Below are 21,449 nucleotides of genomic sequence, written 5' to 3' on the forward strand. Positions count from 1 at the left end.
GTCCTCTTGTATACTTTAAATCACCTCTAGATTACTTACAATACTTAATACAGTGTAAATGCTATATACATAGTTCCCTGTGCCTGGGAAAATTCAAATTTTGCTTTTTTGGAACTTTCTGGAGTTCCCCCCCCCCCCGAATATTTTCAGTCTGCTGTTGATTGAAATCACAGATGTGGAACCTGTGGATACGGAAGGCCGACTGTAACTAGAAAATTATTAACTCTTACAGAGGAATAAGTCAAAGTCCAGGGACAGAAAGTATCTTTCGTAAAAACTGCACAAGAAGATTGTGGCAAAACTGATAGAATTGGGTCCCCCGTTTCTGTTGTGTTATGAGGCTTAACGGCAGCTGGGCCCATGGCAAACGCCTAGTAGGCAGCTGCTGACCCATTAGAATAAGGTCCATAGGCTTAACAGTAAGTTTTGTAGCAACTCTCAGAGTGAGGCCAGCTTCTCTTGATATCAACCTCCTGTCCCAAAGGCGGTTTCTGGGCAGCTCTGGAGAGAATCTGCCAGTGGGAGTTGCCCTGGCTGGCCGGCCCCCTTTGAGGTAGCAGTGTGAGGAATTTTATTGACATAAAGGAGCATTTCCTTCCGATCTGGGTGAGTAGATGTGAAAATTCTCTTTCCTGACGGTCTCTGGGAACAGAAAACTCTCCTTGGCCATGTGGACCCCGCCTCTAAATCAGCAGTAACACTCGACCTAGGAACGTTGGTCGCTCTTTCCTCAACAAAAAGGGAGGGGTTGGACTTAATGATGTCTAAGTCTCTCCTGGAGACCCCAGGTTCATTTATCACGCGGCTACGACGTGCCTAGGGCCGCGTGAGTGCGGAGGGCGATTTCTCTCCCTTCGCACGAGACTCGCACATCTCACTCTAACACCTGGTGTGCCGTAGTGCCAAGTGCCACAACCATGTCACATGCACACTCGACTGTGATCGTCGGATCGGGGTTCGTGCGTCTTGTTCCCCCGGATCCCGGCACCAAGGGCGGTGCGGGCGCGTCGCAGGCGTCGGACCGAGAGTTGCCGAGCGACTGGATCGGTTTCAGAGCGCGCGTCTGCGCGGCCTGGATGGGGAGGGAGAGCTCCACGGAGAGAAGGAGAGGGTGCTGCCGCGCCGTCGGGTCACCAGCTCTCCGGACTTGCCCCCGCCCCTCCTCCCCTGGGAGACCGGGCCCAGCGCCCCACGGCCAACGCTTTAGTGCCTGGCGGGGCCGCGACTGGCCCCTCGGGAGGCGAGGTCAGCCCGCCCACGCAGGCCATTGGCTCCGGAGAACAAAGGAGCCGCCCCGCAGACTTCTCCGATAGGGCTGAGCTGGTCATCTGAGAGGTGCAGCCAATTAGGTGGCGGGGCGGCCCCGGGGACGGCCAGGCCCGCCAGCCAATCAGGGGCGCGTGCCCGCCCCGCCTGCCCCGGGACTGGCGGGGCCGGGGAGCTCAGTGCCCAAGTCGCCCCGGGGTGGCAGTTCCCGTTAACCTTAGCCACAAAGTCAAAGGTATTTATTCCCGTCCCCTCCCTCCGAGTCCCTCTGAATCCGGGCGGGGAGGGGCGTGCGGAGGGACGGACCGTGCCGCGGGGCCAGCGTCCGGCCCCGCTCCTCTCGCGCTGTCTCCACCCAGACTCGGGCTGGAGGCGGCCTCGGGGTCTCCCGAGCGCCCCGCGTTCTCAGCCCCGAACTTTACCCCCGCACAGCTCACGGGGAAAGGGGCCCGGGTCGTGCGTGGGAAGGGGCTTCAGGCCGGGTCAGAGCTGGAGCGGGGCGTGAGAGCGGGAGAGGCGCGGAGGTGAGCGCGGGGACTGCCCCCCGGCTCCTCCGGGCGCGCTCTGCCAGAGCCTGTCCCGATATTCGGGAGCGGTGTCAGCCTCCCCCAAAGATCGAGTTCCTGCAGGGCGGGAACCCCAGTGCTCGCCGCAGAGTGACACATAGTAGGTGCTTAATAAATGATTAAATGAGTGGGCCTGAGGATCGGGGGCGAGAACAATGAGAGGGAAGCACCACAGAAATTGGAGGAGTGTGTGTAGGGGTCTCCCCGAAACCTCCATCCTAGGAAGACAGGCATAGGAGCCAAGATCTCAGTGGGGCTGGGGGTAGGCGCTGGGGGTTTCTTCCCTCGTGAAGGTGGAGGGTATAGAGATGCCGCCCCCTCCAGCCCTTTGGGAGGATGGAGCCTGGTGTGTGTCTTGGTCCACCAGACCTGGGGTGGGGTGTGGTCAGAGCCCCGACTCGAGGCCGGCTATGTCCAGGCTCCACTATTAGGTGTGCATTTTGGGTCCAGGTGTTCATCTGTAAAATGAGAATATTAGAGGGTATTAGTCTCCTTTCAATACTAAGGTTCCATGACTCTATGCTTCTAATCTGTTTTGGACTTAAGTTTCTTTCATCTAAATGTGCCTTTGTTAAAATTTTTATGAATGGTTTACAGCATGCTGGACCTTGTGCTGGGTGTTGGGGAGAGAGAAACACTCCCTGTGTTAAGATGCTTACAGTCTTCTTGTGGAGACAAATTATTATTATACTATGTAGATGGTACTGGGTTGGGTGGGTGCACAGGTTAAACAGAGAAGGGCCCCTAACTGAGCCTGGTGTATCCACAAAGGCTTCCTGGTGAAAGTGATCGTGGCTCTGGGCTGGGCAGAGAAGAGTTGGGCAAGGGTATTCCAAGACTGATCACAGGTGTCCCTAGACACGGCAAGGTCAGGGGGTTGCATCTGGGGACAATGGGGGTAGGTTGGTGGTACAGTGAGAGGTGAGCAGAGGCCAGATTTTAAATGGTCTTGCCAAGAAATTTTTAGCAGTACCTGAAAGTGCTGGGGACCCACTGAAGTGTTTTAAGCAAAGTAGTAACATGTCTAAATTGTAATTTTAGGAAAATTGCTTTGAGTCTGGGTGGTGGATGGATTGGAGGGGCAAGATGAGGTATGATAGCAGTGCAGTCTCCAGGTGAGCAGTGCTGAGGCCTGAACCAAGGCAGCAGCGGTGGCAGACGCTGGAGGCATTAAAACAGCCCTGGTATGATTTAGTGACCTGTGGATTGTGGGGGCTGTGCTCTGCGGTAGTGAAAGGTGGTGGCAGTTTTGAGAGGCCTCATGAGTCCCGCCGGGAGGGGCAAAGGATGCCCAGGGCCAAGTGCAGAGCTGGTCCAGGCACCTGCTCCCCTGGTGAGGGTTAAGCTGAGGAGTCTAAGGTTTCCTAGGATGGGGGTGGTCTGCAAGGGAGGGTGGGCCAGGTGGGCAGGAGACCTGAGTTCTAACTTTCTCTGAGGCAGGGAATGTCCCCTCTGGGCCTTGCTTTCCTCATCCAAAAAGGGGGAAACACTCCTTATCCTTGCCGGGCTCCTTTGAATGCAGCAAGGGTGAAAAAGTGTTCATAAATCGAAATGTGGCAATTGTCCAAAGTGTTGTTAGCAGTTGCTTTCATCCCTTGCCTTCGATCCGGTAATGGGGGTCCCCAGGCCCTGGCGGGCTCCTGAGTCTTAGATTTGGGGCAGAAGAATGTGGGTGACGTTCTATCCTCTAAAGGGAGACAGGTGAGCAAAGACTGGGGATGGGGATGCCATGGGTGGGGGACAGGCCTGGGAGCGGGGAGGTGGGGGAGTGACAGTCCCAGCAAAGGTGTGCATGTTGGGCAGGGCAGGTGGGGCAGGGGTCCTGGAAGGAGGTGCCTTGGGGACTGGCAAGGGGTTGAATCCGGGACCTCTGGGAGGTGGGCGGGCATGATGGGATAAGGCAGCTGCCCTGGCTGCCCTGGCCGGCCCTGGACCTGGTTCCCAGGGAGTGCTGGCGGAAGCAAACTGAAGTCACTGAATTGGGCTCTTCCTATCAGTTCTGACAACTGGGTAGTGGGGAGGGGGTGATGGCAATGCAGTGACCTAAAAAGAATTCATCTTGCACCTTTGTGAACATTTTCGAGTCCTTTCGCAATGTTTCCCTCCCACTGCTTGATATAACAGTTCTGTACAGAGGACCAAGCATTATTTCCATTTGCAGATGGGGAAACTGAGGCCTAGGGAAGGAAAGTAGCTGGCCCGGGGTCACGTGACTAACCAGAAGCAAACCCGGTCCCAAGGTCTCTGGCCTCCCTGTCCTGGGCTCCTTACGCTACGTGTGGTCTTTCTGTGGGACGATGGCCTGCCCCGCCCTCTTCCTCCCCACCGCTGTCCCCTCTCCTGGGACTGAGGACCCCACGGTGCTTGGAAGGCTGAGGTCTGCAGATGCTGGAGTAGGAAGGGGGGGATGGGGAGAAGGGGGAGGACGGGCGAGGGCTTAGAAGAGGTAACAGTGAGGGTGCATGGGGACACCTGATCCGGTGGTGAGTAGATCTGGGAAGTCAGAGAGGAATGAGGGAGGAGCAGGGAGGCTGATGGGAGAGAAGGATGGGGTGGGGGCCCTGGAGGGGCTCGGGGATTGTTCTGGGAGTTGTAGAAGGATGCCAGGCATGCCTTATGCTGGGATGTGGGGGGGAGGCAGGTTTCTAGGTGGTGGGTGGAGGTGACGCTCACCTGGTCTGGGCTAGGAACTCGGCCTGCCTGTCTGTCCTCGGGCACCGGGCCATAGAAGGTGGGAACAGCAGTTGCCCTGCCTTTCCAATACCATTTTAAAGCCACTTGTTGGGGATGGTTTGCATTTCCTCCTTGGTCAGAAACGCTGGAGGAGAGGAAGGTGAAGTGGGTGCAGGGATGGGGGACCGACGCCTGGAGAGAGCGCTGATTATCAAGAGATGGGCCAGAGCACAAGCCCAGGGACCAGCCTCGCGTGGGAGTGGCCTGCGTAGGACTGGCTTTGGGAGAGGGCCTGGGGGCTGTGCAGTCAGTCCTGGGAGACAAAGGCTACACCAGCTCCTCCCCGCGACAGAGTCCGGGTGTGAGGCCGCGGGGATCGCCTGAGCTGAGCCGGCAGAGCGTCCACGGCTCTCTTTAGTCCAGCCCCCTGCCTGGCGCTCAGGGCCCAGACCCGGCCCTGCTCTCCTTACCCCCGGCCCACAGCCTGGCCCGGAGGAGGCCGTCTCCCCACCCAGTCTCCATCTCCCGGGAGAGGTGGTACCTGGAGCTGCTCTGTCAGCACAGCTCTGCAGGTAGCCTTGACCGTGAAAGCTGTCCACGCCCGGTTCCTCTGCGAGGCGGGCTCCGTTGCTGAGCAGAGTTTGGGGTTCCTGTGTGGGCGCGGGGGGCCTCCAGAGATTCTGAAGCAGCTTGAAGGGTAACGGTTTAGGAAGGGTGGGCTGGCCATGGGGCGCTCGGAGAGAGGGCTCAGAACCTTCGGGTGTGGGTTGCTCTCAGGCCGCGAGAAAGACAGAAAAGACCATTTCGAAAGTCTAGTGTGTACCCCAACCTGATGCTCACAGCAAGCCCCCGAAGCAGGCGTTTTCAGTCACCTTCGCCATTGGGAACCTAGGCCTAGAGGACAGGCGGGCTAGAACTCAGGGCTCCTGATCCTGGGTCCAGGCGTGCGTGGGCCTGAGGAGAGGGGCAGCCAATGCGAGTGCACTGCGAGGGGCAGACTCGGCCGAGGAGTCTGGGCTCAGGTTCCCAGGGGAGAGGGGAACGGCCTGCTGCCGCCTCCTGGCCAGACCCCTGCAGCGTGGCCTTGGGACTGGGGCTGCACTGGCCGGCCGGGCAGAGCCCTGTCCTCTTTCTAGGGCTTTCTGTGCCCCTCCAGCTTCTCCCCTCCAGCTGCAGCACTGCTGCCTCACGCCGCCCCCCTCCCCCCTCAGCCTACCCCACCGGTACCCCAGCAGGTGACTGTTCCCCATCACCTGCTGTCGCTCCCTCTCCTGGTGGTTGCATCGCCCCCTGAGCTCCGTTCCTCGGAGCAGTGGACCTGGAGGGATGGTCATGGATTGTGAGGTTACTTGTGTCAGCAGGGAGTCCATTGCTGTTTTCTCCAGTGTGAAAGGGGAGTGGTTTGTGCTCGTGCGGTTCACGTGGGCACACTTGTGTCTCTGGATCTGTAGGTGTATGGGTGGATGTTTTAATATTTCAACCTCTCTGTACTTTGCATATGCAGTTTTGCAGGTATTCTCATGTGTATGAGTATCTCTGTATTTTTGTATCTTTGAACGTTTGTGTACTTAGCCGCCTTGGATGTTAGATATGATCGTCTCTGGATATGTTTGTGTGCATTTAGTGTTTAGATCAGTTTCTTCGCGTATGCCTATGACTGTATTTTATCAATATTCTTTATTGAAGTATAGTTGGTTCACAATGTTGTGTTAATTTCTGCTGTACAACAAAGTGATTCAGTTATACATGTATACATTCTTTTTTTTTTTTTTTTTGTGGTACGCGGGCCTCTCACTGTTGTGGCCTCTTCCGTTGCGGAGCACAGGCTCAGCAGCCATGGCTCATGGGCCCAGCCACTCCGCGGCATGTGGGATCTTCCCGGACCAGGACACAAACCCGTGTCCCCTGCATCAGCAGGCGGACTCTCAACCACTGCGCCACCAGGGCGGCCGTCTTTTTTTATATATTCTTTTCCATTATGGTTTATCACAGGATATTGACTATAGTTCCTTGTGCTCTACAGTAGGACCTTGTTGTTTATCCGTTTATATATAAAAGCTGACATCTGCTAACCCTGATCTCCCACTCCATCCCTCCCCCAACCCCCTCCCCCTTGGCAACCACCTATGATTGTATATTTTAAATGAAACATCCACTGATATTAACTGAGATCCATTTCCCAGGCCGGAGACATCATTAACCTGTCCTGAGGTATTTGTTGTTGGTGATGAAGCACTGGGGCCAGAGGGGCCCCGTCTTCCCATTTCTTTCGTTCGTTCATTCATTTATTCATTCACCCAGTATAAACTGAGCGCCTTCTGCGTCCCAGGCCCCGGCAGGCAGGGCCGCCGCCATCCTGGAGCTTTATGTCTAGTGCAGTGTTGCCCAGCAGAACTTCGTGAACCTGGAAGTCTTCTTTTCTGCTGGCTGTTACGGTGGCTCTAGCCACGTGTGACTGTTGAACACTTGAAGCGTGGCCAGTGTGGATGAGAAACTGAATCTTAAACTTAATTTATACACACTTAAATAACCAACATGTGGGTCTAGAGGCCAGCCTCCTGAAAATGAGGCCCTGGTGGCTTAAGGTTTGGGACACTCCGCACCTTCTCTTGGAGGCAGCATGGTCCAGGAGCAGGGCCTCTGGGTGGGGCAGGCCCACCCCAGTTCGCCGGTCCTGGCTCCAGCACTTACTGGCTGTGTGACCTTGAGCAAACCGCTTAACGTCTCAGAGCCCGGGCTCCTTAGGACGAAGTGGGCGGAGCTTGCTGAGTGCCCGGTACACAGTCGGTCTCCCTGTCCCTACCGAGGCTTGGCTCGTCACCCCCTTTTCTTTCCAGAGCCAGGTCAATACCGAGGTGACCAGGGAAGCCCCCGCCCTCTCAGTGAATGAGGGAAGGACAGTCTCCATCCCCCCGGAGGACTCCGAGAGCACACCCTCAGGGTGAGGGCTAGCTGGAGCCTGCGGGCCCTCGCCCATCCTCTTCCAAACACTGGCCTGGGCTGCTCCCCGGGGGACTTGAGCTACTGGTGTGAGGGCGGTCAGCTCGGTGGGCAGCGTACCTTGGGAAGACTGCCTCCTGTGCGCGGTTTCCTGTGGGGAGGGACTGTGCGCGTGGGTGGACGGTGGCACATGGTGTCGCCCTGGGTGGGGCTCCTAGCTGAGCAGGGCCTGTGAGCTGGGCCTTCGGCTGGAGTTGGGGAGATGCATCCCTCAAAGCCTGAGCTACTGGTGGAGGGCACGTGGCCGGTCCCCACTCTACTGGTGACAGAGGGCACACGAGGCGCCATCTCCTTCCTCCCCATACGGGGCCTGAGTCTGTGAAGAGAGGTGTACTTGGCTGGTGGAAAAGGTCCAGGGCCCTGAGATCTGGAGACGTGTCCCTGCACCGCCTCTCCCGGCCCGTGGCCTTTGTGTACCCCCAGCTGCTGTCTGCCTTCCCCCCAAATTTCTGCTAAGATCGAAGCCCCTTTGTTACCTTCCCTGCCCCCAGACCTCAGCACCTGCCCCAGGCCACAGTCCCGCCTTGTGTGGCGCGGCAGTTGTCACTGCAGCTGTCCCGCAAAGCCTCCCCGTCAAGGGGCTCTCATCCCAACTGCGGCCTGACCCAGAGCCAGGGGCTGGGAAGGAGGAGGTGACTGGGGCCCTGTCCTGAGACCCACCCCCTGCGTGTGTCCCACCCTCCAGGGGACCTGCTGGGCAGGGAGGGCAAAGATTATCAGAGATTGGGGTCGGGGAGCTGGGTGATAGACCAGGTGGCCCTTACGGACTCGGTGTGGGCACTGGTGGATGGGGATCGGCCCCCGTTGCCTCCTGTTTTCTGGCCAGGGTCTTCTGCTGGGCGGCCTGCTCGCCGTGTCCCTGGGCCTCTCTCTCTCCAGTCAGCAGATGTGTCTGGTGGGGCGAGAAGAGGTGTGCAGTGCGGTGCATCAGGTTGGGGTGTGCGGGGGCCTGGTCGGCCTGGAAAGACGCTGCCACACGCAGGGACCTTCTGCCGTTCGGCTTGTCTCGGGGTTTGTCTGAGGACACCTGTTGGCCTGTTTTCCAGACACATCCCACCTGAGCACACAGGTGGAGATGGGCCCCCAAGACATAGCCCCTGCCCCCTGTTCCTGTCCCCTGCCCTCTCCTTTCTTCCTTCTTCCCCTCGGGCCCACGAGGGTCCTTTCCTTCCATTTCCACTTCTGTTCTTTCTCGGACCATGAGCTCTGGTGCAGCTCAGAGACTCCCTGTGAACTGGTCACCAAGAATTGAAGCCCTTCTGCCACCCGAGGCGATTTTGAGTCCATAATACCTCTTAAGACAGAACGGATCAAGTAGGACTGATTTGATTTGGCTCAAGGGGCCTCAGTTGTGTTGTGTAGGGGTTTGTGAATGAGCCCAAGTCCCACCCGCTGTCCTTGCCCTGAGTTGTGGCCCGAGCCTCCACCCCCCGTCTGAGGTTCCCCATATCAAAGCGGCCTCTTTGTCCGCCAGTCCTCTGAGTCTCCTTAGGCAGACATTAAATCTCCAGTTGGTGAGAGGCTACCCCACGGCCTGGGATGCAGAGTGACCCGGAAGGAAAATGTGGTGCTAAGGCAGGAGCATTGGCACCCGTCAGGGGCCCCAAGGGGGGGCCTTCTCCTGCCCTCATTTGTGGCCCCCTTTTCTCTGCACCGCAGGCAGGTTTCAGTGTCTATAGTAACCCACAGCAGGAGCGCGTAACAGACCCCTTTTGGGGAAATAGAACTAAAAACCAAATCTCCTGCCAACTCAGAAAAACTCCCCGCAAAAGTAGGAGAGAAAGAAAACAAGTTTTTAACTGAATAAGCATTAGACTGGAATGTGGTGCACATCACAGGCAATTTGCTAAGAGACTGTAGACAGAAATCTCACCTGTTACACAGTCCAACAGGGGCGACCCCACTGCACACGTGTTCTCCAGGGAAAGTCCTTGGGTAAGAGGACTTGACCGTTTGTCACACGGAGTTCACCCTAAATTCGCCTGGAATTGGGAGGCCACCCGTGATAGCTAATTGCCTTTATGCAAAGGAAACATCCACTTGTTGTATCCTGGTGACGGGAGGAGGTTTGCAGCCCGGAGCCCGGCGCTGCTGGAGAGTTAGGCTCCCACCTCCCACGGGCAGGGGACACTGGCCGCTGTTCCCTTGATGTTTGCATTTCGGAGAGATGGCTCCCAGGTCCTCGAGAAAGGCAGTCCTGGGTTGTAAAGCCGGCAAGAGGCTTAGTGAGCTTTAAAAAGATTTACATGCACCTCAAAGGGGCAGAGAAAGAACTTCCAATTAGAAGTTTTCTAAAGAAAATACTCTGAAAGAAAGGGGAGGGTTCTCTTTCCCTTTCTGCACCAGGGAGGGTGAGTTTTCTATTTCTCAGATTTGTATCTCCCTGACACCCCTGCCCCCCACCTCTCCGGGCAGGGTCCACATCTCCAGCCTGGGTCCCTGTCCCCGGAGTAGCCGCTGGAAGGGGACCTGGGAGAAGGAAGCGGGGAGACCCTTAGAATGGGGTTTCTGGGAGGCTCTCCGGGGCCCGAGGTGTGGAGCAAGGGGAGGCTGGCTTCCCCGAGCCCGAGCGGTGGCCGAGGAGAGGTTCCTGGTCCTGCAGCGTGAGCCCAGCCTCCCGTCTCGTGGGGCAGAGGCTGGGGCCTGTTTGGGAGTGCAGGGGGTCCAGGGGTGCAGGCGTAGGAAACGAGATCCCCGACCTCGGGGGGGGTGGCGCCCATAGCACCACGTGCAGCGGCCACATCCCTGAGCGCACGTAACCAGCAGCATGTTCGTGCCACACACGGCTGTTTGGTGCCCTCCACGTGTGGGCTCTGGCCCGGACCCTGGCACTCGGCAGTGAGCCCGGGAAGTCCTGTCCTCGATTCCTGTCGGGGAATGAGCAGAGAAGTAAATATCCTGTCCGGTGGCGAAAAGTGTCAGGGAGGAATGGGAGGTGGGGCTAGGGTTGTGACTTTACACGGGGCTGCCAGGGAAGGCCACTCAGAGGAGGTGACGTTTAGGCTGGGGCCTGGAAGGGGCAGGGGCCACGCCAAGGGGTCAGAGCAGCAGGACCCGTCCCAATCACGTTCCAGGCACCAAATGAGCCAGTCGGGAGATGTTCAAAAGACTGAAGAGGGGGCTCCCCTGGTGGCGCAGTGGTTGAGAGTCCGCCTGCTGATGCAGGGGACACGGGTTCGTGCCCCGGTCCGGGAAGATCCCACATGCCGCAGAGCGGCTGGGCCCGTGAGCCATGGCCGCTGAGCCTGTGCGTCCAGAGCCTGTGCTCCGCAACGGGAGGGGCCACAACAGTGAGAGGCCCGCGTACCGCAAAAAAAAAAAAAAAAAAAAAAAAAAAAAGACTGAAGAGTAAAAAAAGATGAGCCCCAGATTGGTGGATGAGGAATCAGGTCCCTAGGACCCAGGTTGGCCACGTGTGTTCTTGCCCGGGGGTGGGGGGTGGCTGTGAGGCCCCAGAAGGGTTTGCGGGGGAACCTGGACGGGGGCTTTGAGAGATGGGGTGGCTGGCGATTTTGGAGGGACGGTTCTTCCCTCCAGGGTGTCCTCGTGACCACGTTGCAGGGTAGGGGGTGTCTCTAAACTTCTCTGAGTTTCCTGGTTCTCTCTTGTGGCACCCTTCACACCCCACCCCGCAGGTGATGAGAGTGTGGGCATGAGGCTCTGGTCTGGGAGTTAGAAGCCCAGGGGCCTTGCCCAGCTCTGCCGTTCGGCCGCCTCTGTGACTTGGGGCATGTCAGCAGCCCTCTCTGGCCTCAGTTTATTCTTCATAAAATGGGAATTATACACATTTTACCTGCCTAGCAGGCATATGTGCTTTAAAAAAAACCCTGCTCATTTCGACAGAGGTCATAGAAAAGCTTTTGAGAAAGAGGGACTGCTTCCCGTGAGTGGCATTCGTCCTTGTCCCACAGGCCAACTCTCTTTCCTTTGCTCCCATCTCACCCACAGACGGCCGGGCAGGGAGCCGCCGTGCTGATGCCGAGGGACCTCCGGGGATGGAGAGTGGCCTGGCTGGCGACAGCAGCACAGGTAAGAGAAGAGGGGCAGGTGGGAGCCCACCACGGCCCCCTCCCCAGCCCTGTCTTCCCCGTCTCTCTGTAGCTGAGCAGGAGTTGCTGGTGGCCTGTAGAACCCCACGGTGGGACCAGGACACTGAGGTCACGTCCAAGGATGGAGCAAACACAGACTAGGGGGCTAAGAACTGACAAAGCCCAGCCTGTGCTTGCCAGGCAGGGACACACACACACACACGGACACACACACACACACGGACACACACACACACGGACACACACACACACGGACACACACACACACACGGACACACACACACACGGACACACACACACGGACACACACGGACACACACACACACACACACGGACACACACTCACACACACACACACACCCCGTGCAGAAATCTGCTGGGGGAAGATCAGGTGTTTGTCAAGCGCTAGATCAGGGAGTGCGTGGTGTTGGCGCTGATCACACGCCGAAAGCCAGCGCTCTGGGGAGGACACGTGGTCGCAACAAGCCCTGCTGGTGGTTGGTCAGGAGGGTGTCTCCAGTTCAGTCCATTAAGCTTCCCGGGGTCACACGGTTCATGGTCTGTGTCAGCTGATGCCCTTGGAGCCGGTGGTGAGGAAACACAGCAGTTAGTCCTGGTGTCTGCCGGGCAGGGGGCAGGTGCCGCTGAGAGTGGGAAGTACCCTGTGGAGACCCCTCCCCAGCCACCTGCTTCCCGCTTCTGGGATGGAGCAGCCCCTGGTCTGAGACCCGCTCTCAGCCTCTGTGGCAGGCCCTGTTCTGGGTGTAGCTGGGCTGCACGGTGGCTCTGGCCCCGGGAGAGGGGACCGGCCCAGGCCTGGGAACTCTGCCCCTCGCTCAGCACAGTGACCAGGCTCCTTTACCTCCCACCCCTTCCAGGGGAGTTGCCCTATGGACCCCAGAGCCCCCGCCCTCCCAGGACAATCCCTGCAGTGGGCCTAAGATGAGAAAAAATCAGGCAATTGGATAAAAAAGAAACAAAACACCAGCTCAGAGGAGGTAGTGTGATATATGGACACCACAGTGTTCTGGGCAGTGAGTTCAGCCACCCCACTTCCCAGTCGCCCCCAACCCCTGCCCCAGGCTGTCGCTTTGAACGCTGAGAGCCCTCGAGGGGTGTGTGTGTGTGTGTGTGTGTGTGTGTGTGTGTGTGTGTGGCTGACATTACAGTAATTACAGGAAAACCTAGGGCAGACGGTTCCAAACATTTCAGCTGAAGGACCCTTTTGCCCACGTAAACTCATAAGGGAGATCCTAATGCAGACGTGAGAGATGGGCTCCACCAGGGCCTTCTCTGCCCCGTACCGCAGCTGCAGCTTCAGGAAGAGGTAGAAAAACACCGGCCTGGACCCTGGAGCCACTGGGGCCTGGGGGCCCCCGTGAGCTCAGCCTCCACAGGCTGCCACGCCTGCTGGCCAGGCTGAAGGAATGACTCTTCTGGAAAGCCAGAGTTTTCAGATAATTGGGAGCTTACCTCTTTCAGGTACCTTTTACTTTGTATTTATTTTATATGTTTTTTTAAATTGTGGTGAAATATATTATACATAACATGAAATTTACCATTTTAACCGCTTTTAAGGGTACGGTTCTGTGGCCTGAAGCACATTCACGTTGTGGCGCCGCCATCACCACCATCCATTTCTCAGATTTTCCCGTAATGTCAGAAACTACCCATTAAGCAATAGCTCTCCTTGTAGCACCTTTTTATCTTATCTGAACCATTTAGAGCTTTTTACGCTGACTGAGGACCAGTACCTTTGGGACAGGCAGGCACAAGCCTGTTTTCCTCTGTATCAGCGCCTGATCCCTACGGGAAGGTGCCCGTGACGACTGAAGTCCCAGCAACACACGTCACAGGTCTACACGCGCCACCCCTGGGCTTCAGGGCCTCCTCATGCAACCCAGCCACTGTGATGGATATCAAGGCCAGGTTTGATCAGGGGAAGGCAGTGGCTTTTGTGGGGCTTTGGGGCACTAGTGGGTGCCCTGTCGCGTGGGGACAGTGGTGCCCCTCTGACTGGAGTATGTTTTGGATTCAGTACATGACCACCAATTTGGACAGCTAGCCCTGTTAAATACTGCCGCTGGCCAACAGTTCAGTGCATCTAAGGAAACATTCTTTGAATCAGTGAAGCTCATTACACATGCGTTTTCGATTCCTGCCATACCCAATTTAAATCACTACTTTCATTTTCAAATTATTCCTCCTGATAAAATGACCTCTCACAACCGAACATCTGGGGAGGCCTCACAGCGTCATCTCGCCAGGTGGAAAGCTGGCCCCTTGCAGGTGCTTTCTGTGACCCTCCCACCCTGCCACCTCTGCCCCCACGGGCACCACATCGGTTTCTTTGCCCCCACGTGGCCAGTGAGTCTGTGGAGTGGAGCAGAGCTCTTTGGCCTCAAAACTAAAGGCCACCAGATTAGAGGGGAGGTTTTCTCTTTATTTCCTAAGATATTTTAAAGACTTAAAAATTATAATGTTTGAATTTTTATGAGAATATTCAAATAACACATATAAAGTGTAAGTCCCCTTTGGCTTCTCCATCTCGTCCTGCCGTGGTCCATATCACCTGCAGGGTGGCCACCGTCTTGCGTTTGGTGTGAACCGTCCTGGCTCGGGCATGTGTATGTACAGAGAGGTATGGTTTTATTTTCCATAAGTTGGATCAGACGACTGATACTGATTTTCAGTTTTGTTTTTTTCTCTTAAAGTGTTTTCGAAATCTTTTCACACGAGCATATATAGCTCTTTTCAATCGCTGCGTAGTATTCCACATTATGATGGGAGTGAAAATTTTATTAGACTATTATTGATGGGTCATTAGGTTGTTCCCCCCTTTTTCCTAATTACAGATAGCACTTCAGTGAATATACTTAGGCGTTCCTCTTTGGACTCACATGTATTTCTTAGGATAAACACCTAGAGTGAAATTGTTGGGTGGAAGACGTGCAAGATTGTACACACTTATAATTTTAATAAGCACTGTCAAGTCGTCCTCAAAGAGTCTGAATTCGTTTAGGCCCCCAGCATATCCATGTTGTACTTATCCTCCTATGTAATTTCCATGTGTATTGTGAAGTCGGGATATTATCAACCTCTTCAACATTTGCTGCTCTGATGGGTGAAAAGATGCTACACTGTTATTTTGCACTTTGCTGGTTACTAGGGAGGGTGCACCTCTTTCCATCGTATCTATAGGAGTCCTCTATATACTCGGGATAGACGTGTGCTGTCCTGTAGGTGGCCAATAGGCACATACGGTTATTTAAATTTAAATTTAGATTTAAATTAAAAAAAGTAAGTTCAGTTCCTCGGCAGTACTAGCCACATTCCAAGTGCTCTGTAACCACCTGCGGCTAGAGGCCACATGTATCAGACAGCTTGGATGTAAAATGTTTTCACTCTGTGGAAAGCTCTGTTGGAAAAGGCTGCCCCACACGATCATTTCTAGTTTGCTCATATGCAGTATCCTTTGTCGTACAGGGGTTTTAAATTTAGTTTTTATGTTTTGCATCCTGTTGAAGAAGATTACCAATTACCTCTAGATTCGAAACAAATTCTCCTAATTCTTCTAATACTGTATTTGCTTCTTTTAAACCAGCACTTAAATCCATCTGGAAATGATCTTTTTTTTTTTTTTTTTTTTTTGTGGTATGCGGGCCTCTCACTGTTGTGGCCTCTCCCGTTGTGGAGCACAGGCTCCGGACGCGCAGGCTCAGCGGCCATGGCTCACGGGCCCAGCCGCTCCATGGCATGTGGGATCTTCCCGGACCGGGGCACGAACCCGTGTCCCCTGCATCGGCAGGCAGACTCTCAACCACTGCGCCACCAGGGAAGCCCTATTCTACACTTTTAATGGTTGTTTTTAGCTTTTTTTTTTTAGTGGTGGGAGGGACTCTCACTTACAGCCTCACCTCACCTGGCTCACTATGGAACAGCCATGTCAATGCAACTGCATCAGTCGAGACTTTTATTAACTGGACTTTATTTTTTAGAGCAGTATTAGGTTTACAGAGAAAATGTGCAGAAAGGACGAAGAGTGCCCTATACCCTTCTCTACAGTTCCTCCTGTCATTAACATTTTGCATGAGAATGGTGCAGTTTTTACAATAGATGAACCTTTATTAACACATTTGTATTAAATAAAGTCCATAGTTTGCATTAGGGTTCACTCTTTGTGGTGTACATTCTGTGGACAGATGCTTAATGTCCTGTACCTACCATTACAGTATCGTACAGAGGAGTTTCACTGCCCTAAAAATCCTCTGTGCTCTGCCTGTTCATCCCTTTGCCCCTGACCCTTCAACCCCTGGCAACCACTGATCTTTTTACTGCCTCCACAGTTTTGCCTTTTCTAGAATGTCATATAGTTGGAATCATACAGTGTGTAGCCTTTTCAGATTGGCTTCTTTCACTTAGTCATATGCATTTAAGTTTCCTCCATGTCGTTTCATGACTTGAGATCTCATTTCTCTTTATCACTGAATAATACTCCACTGTATGGTGCACCACTGTTTATCCATCCACCCAATGAAGGACATCTCTTGGATGCTTCCACGTTTTGACTGTTATCGATAGAGCTGCTGTGAACATCTGTGTGCAGGTTTTTGTGTGGACATAAGTTTTCAGCTCCTTTGGGTGAATACATAGGAGAGTGATTTGTGGGATCGTATGGTAAGAGTATCTTTAGTTTTGTAAGAAACAGACAAACTGTCTTCCAAAGTGGCCGTAACATTTTGCATTCCCACCAGCAATGAATGAGAGTTCCTGCTGCTGCACATCCCTGTCAGCGTTTGGTGGTGTCGGTGTTTTGCATTTTAGCCATTCTAATGGATGTGTGGTGATAGTATTTTAGCTTTTAATGTTGCATACGCCAAATTCTTCCTTGCTCATTTTTAGAATTTCTGGGTGATTTACACACATAGTAAATGTTATAATTTACTTAATTAGGATTACACTGGATTTAAACATTTTGGTATGGAGAGCTTTTATCTAGGAATATGATGTACCTGTTGTTTTATTTACATTTCATCCCTTCAGTAAAGTTTAATAGTTTTCTTTATGTTTTGCTGATATATTAGGTATACTTACAGTTACTTTATTGCCATTTTAAAAAGGTATGAATTTTAATGTTTTTTATCTGGCAGTTTTGTTGAAACTTTTATTTCTAAAACTTCATCAGTGGATTCTCATACACATTCTAGGTTAATAATTATCAGCAAATGACAGTTCTCTCCTCCTTTCCAAGATTTATATATACCTTTCTTTTTTCACCTTGCTCCTAACTTGAATAGGCTTCTAATCTTTTGCCTTCGGTTATAACATTTGCTGCCGTTTCTAATACAGCTCCTTTGTCAACGTAAGAACATGTCCTTATGTTCCTAGTTTGCTAAGAGCTTCCTTCCTTCCTTTTTTCTTTACCCCTCCCTCTCTTCTCCTCCCGCCTTTCCCTTTTCCTTCTCTCCCTCCAGAAGTGATGTTGAATTTTATCCTGGGACTTTTTCACATCTATTGAGATAGTATAAGGTTTTTAATGTTTAAAAGGTTAATGTCATGAACTGTGTTGAGTCATCTTCACTTTCCTGGAGAAGACCCAGCAAAGCCCTGACAGATCGTTCTCTTAACGCCGCCACACTTGCTCTGCCAGTGTTTTTGCTTGTTTGTTTTTTGCATCTACTTTCAAAGAACGATAAACCTATAATTTCCTGCTACCCCACCCTTGTCTTATTCTGGGTCCTGTTAACATGTGAGCTTCCCCCCGCCCCCTGCCCCAGTCATGGTCACAGTTTATGTAAGCTGGGAAGAGTCCTTGCCGTGAAGTTTTAGTAGAACCTCTTTGTACGGTTCAGAGGCCAGTTACCCATTTTCGAGGTTGAACTTTAGCTTTCTTTTCAGTCTCTTCTAATTGTTTCTATAGACATGGTTTCTACCTTTTCTTGAGTCAGTTTTGTTAATTTATTTTTCCTCGCAGAATCATCCATTTTATATAGATTTTTCAAATTGATGTAATGTCTATACATGGTATTTTGGGATTTATCAGAATCCTTTTTCTATCTTATGTTCCCTTTATCCTATCATCTCTGCTTTTGTCTTTATTAATTCCTTCCTCTTACTTCCTTAGGGTTTGCTTTGTTGTATTTTTAATATTGGCAGCGTTTTTTTGTTTTGTTTTTTTTCCCGGCTGCGTTGGGTCTTGTTGCTGCGCGCGGGCTTTCTCTAGTTGCGGCGAGCGGGGGCTACTCTTTGTTGCAGTGCTCTGGCTTCTCATTGTGGTGGCTTCTCTTGTTGAGGAGCACGGGCTCTAGGCGCGCGGGCTTCAGTAGTTGTGGCTCTCAGGCTCTAGAGCGCAGGCTCAGCAGTTGTGGTGCGTGGGCTTAGCTGCTCCGTGGGGGCGTGGACTCGTCCCGGACCAGGGATCGAACCCGTGTCCCCTGCGCTGGCAGGTGGATTGGCAACTGTTTAGAGTTTCTCTTCTTTGTTCCCAACTGTTTCATTTATTTTTTATTGAACATAAACTTTTTCTTGAAGTGTAACACAGAAAAGTGCACAGGTCGCAGGCTGTATAAATTCCCCAAGTGAACACGCCCATGTAACCAGCACCCAGGTCCAGAAGGAGAACATTGCCAGAGCCCCAGAAGTGCCCCAGGCCCCCTTCCAACCACAGTGCCCTCTGTCAGGGGGCCGTTACCCTTCTAACTCGCCCATTAGTTGCCAGCTTTCGACCTACGTATAAATGGAATCAGACAGTCTGGATGCAGTGTCTACGGGAAACCTTTTCCATCATGGCTTATGTCCATGAGCGCAGAAGCAAAGCACCCTCTGACCTGAGCACAGTGTAAGGGGTGGGTTCGCAGCAGAGTGCGCTGCTGCTGCGTAGGATTCGTTTAGTACAAGGACGACGCAACACGTATTCTGGGTGCTGAGACCTTTCTGGCCTACTTTCTTGTTCATGGTTTCGTTGAAGAAAGGTGAGGTTGCCAAGAAGGTAAGGTGCGCACGCACCACGGCTGCTGCCCCGGAGAGGCCTGGCAGTGATGCGGGGCTTGGCTGCCCAACCCCTGGGGGGACTGGACGTGCACTCGTCCAGAGAGTGTCCAGCACATCCGTCCCCTTAGGAAGAGAAGGAGATGTTTTGAAACTTGACCACTTTCTGCTTGCTTCCTGCGTCGGAAGACTCCCCTGGGCCTCAGGGTGGAGGAGGCGGGCAGCGGGGTCGTTGGCACAGCAACGCTCACCTATCGTTTCTTCCTTGTCTTTTTTCTTTGCCCTCCTGCACACCCCAGTCTCCCCTTTATTGTCCTTTCCACCCTCCCTCCTCTCTTCTTCCTCTTCATCCTTTCCTCCCGCCCCATTTTCTGCCAAGCTCTGCCCTCCCGACGCGTCTTCCCTCCCTCCCGCCCTTTCCCTCCACCCCACCGAGCACCGAATGACTCTCGCCGTCTCTCTCCCTCTGCCTCCGGCAGGAGATGTGCTGGTCATGAAGATCAAGCAAGAGAAGCCAGAGTGGCTGCTGCAGGCGCTGGGGCCACAGGCCGCGCTTTCCCAGAAGGATAAGGAGAACATTTTCCAGCAGCGTCGGAGCCTCCCGCCATGCCAGACCGTGGGGAAGCCTCGAGCCTGGGGGGGACAGGAGGAGACTGGGGGTCCAAGGTGGGCCCCTCCCCTCGAGCAGGACGGCGGGCCGGCAGGCCGGGCTCCGGGGGTGACCCCCAGCCCCCTGCGCCCCGCTCTTTCTGCCGGCGAGGGTCACTTCGTGTGCCCGGACTGCGGGAAGAGGTTCAGCTGGTGGTCGACCTTGAAGATCCACCAGCGCACCCACACCGGCGAGAAGCCGTACCCGTGCGGCAAGTGCGGCAAGAGCTTCAGCCAGAAGCCCAACCTGGCGCGCCACCAGCGGCACCACACGGGCGAGCGGCCCTTCTGCTGCCCCGAGTGCGCTCGGCGCTTTAGCCAGAAGCAGCACCTGCTCAAGCACCAGAAGACCCACTCCCGGCCCGCCACCCACCCGTGCCCCGAGTGCGAGCGCTGCTTCCGCCACCAGGTGGGCCTCCGCATCCACCAGCGCGCGCACGCCCGGGACCGCCAGGGCACCCGCGCTGGGCTGCAGACGCTGCTCCGGGACGCCACGGCCCACCGGGGCTGTCGCCCGCGGCCGGGGCCCCGGCGGGGGCGCCCCGAGTGGGCCTGGCTGGGGCTCTGCCAGAGCTGGTGGCGCCAGCCCGGGGCCCGGACCGCCGCCCCCGCCGAGCCGCGCCAGTTCATCTGCAACGAGTGCGGCAAGAGCTTCTCGTGGTGGTCGTCGCTGAACATCCACCAGCGCATCCACACGGGCGAGCGGCCCTACCCGTGCCCCGAGTGCGGGCGCCGCTTCAGCCAGAAGCCCAACCTGACGCGCCACCTGCGCAACCACACGGGCGAGCGGCCGCACCCCTGCGCGCACTGCGGCCGCAGCTTCCGCCAGAAGCAGCACCTGCTCAAGCACCAGCGCACGCACCTGCCCGGCGCCCCGGCCGCGCCCCGCCCCAGCCGCGCCGCGCTGCGGGCCCACCAGCAGGCCCACGCCGCCGCCGCCGCCGAGCCGCCCGCCCAGGGCGCCCCCGGCCTGTTGCCGCCGCCGTCGCGCGGCCCCTCGCCGGCCCGGGGGCCCGGGGACGTGCCGTGGGGCCGGGCGCGGGCGGGTGGGCCGGGCGAGCCGCGCCAGTTCATCTGCAACGAGTGCGGCAAGAGCTTCTCGTGGTGGTCGGCGCTCACCATCCACCAGCGCATCCACACGGGCGAGCGGCCCTACCCGTGCCCCGAGTGCGGGCGCCGCTTCAGCCAGAAGCCCAACCTGACGCGCCACCGGCGCAACCACACGGGCGAGCGGCCCTTCCTGTGTGCCTCCTGCGGCCGCGGCTTCCGCCAGAAGCAGCACCTGCTCAAGCACCAGCGCGTTCACCGGGGCGCCCTGGCGCCCACCCCCAGCGCCAAGGGCGCGGCGCTCTAGGGGGCCTGGACCCAAGCAGACCCATGGGCGGGATGGGATGCTTGCGTGGTGCGTGTGGGGAATGACCAGGAATGGTGGCTTTTAGAACCCCAGGGGGTAAGACCCTATCAAAAGGTGCTTTCTTCAAGGCTCTCAGACCTGAGAACAGAATTCCACAAGCATCCCAAAACGGGGGCCGGGAAAAGTCCCGGGAAGGGCTGAGGGAGGAGGTAAGATCAGACATCCTCACCCTGGAGCCTGGATGTGTCTGTGATGGTTGAGGCCCGTCTGTGTCCTTCCTTGGAGGTGGGACGGCAGCCCTCGGGCATTGAGTGCGGGGGCTGTCGACGGCCCTGGGCGAGGCTCCCTGGGTGAGATGGCGCAGGTCTGGACTGGTCAGCTGCGGCACCAGCCAGCTGCGCTCAGCTGCCAGATAGCCCAGGGGCGTCCCTGTGGGGGAGTCTCAACAGACTGAGTGATACCCAGATGGGAGCTGGGGCTGGGGAGGGGCACGCCTATGCCCGTGCGAGGCCAGTGCTGAGCACTTAATGGCTACTCAAGACATGTTTTTGGAAGGAGGGAATGGTTTGATGGTCCTCAACACCAAGTGCCCCGCTGCCCAGGGTGCTGTGGTGGCCGGCTTGACCCTAGGACGGTGTGTGTGTGTGTGTGTGTGTGTGTGTGTGTGTGTGTGTGTGTCACGGTCAGGGGCTGGGACTGGGGGGCGGGGGTGGTCTCCGCTGGGGTTTGGTACCTTGGGGAGGGACCTGCAGCGGGAGAGCAGCGAATGTGCTGCCCTGACTCGGCGGGCGCTGCCCGGATCCCTATCAACGCCGGTGTTGCAGAAGAGAGAAATGAAGGACTGATTGTCTCATGTGGTCTCCTTTCTAAGCCGCCCTTCCTGTTCTCTGGGTCCTTGTGTGCTCG

General features: G+C 55.5%; 1 protein-coding gene across 1 annotated transcript; it reads left to right on the top strand.

Annotated features, from left to right (window-relative positions):
* The first annotated feature begins 1,446 nt into the window (after positions 1-1,446).
* On the top strand, positions 1,447-21,196 carry ZNF775 (zinc finger protein 775). The gene is made up of 3 exons (XM_079932293.1): positions 1,447-1,501; positions 11,454-11,534; positions 19,021-21,196. Exons 2-3 carry the CDS (start codon positions 11,501-11,503, stop codon positions 20,541-20,543), a joined length of 1,557 nt encoding a protein of 518 aa, XP_079788419.1. The 5' UTR covers positions 1,447-1,501; positions 11,454-11,500; the 3' UTR covers positions 20,544-21,196.
* Positions 21,197-21,449: the final 253 nt, after the last annotated feature.

The sequence above is a fragment of the Stenella coeruleoalba genome (genome assembly GCF_951394435.1).
Source record: "Stenella coeruleoalba genome assembly, chromosome: 9".
Lineage (NCBI taxonomy): Eukaryota > Metazoa > Chordata > Mammalia > Artiodactyla > Delphinidae > Stenella > Stenella coeruleoalba.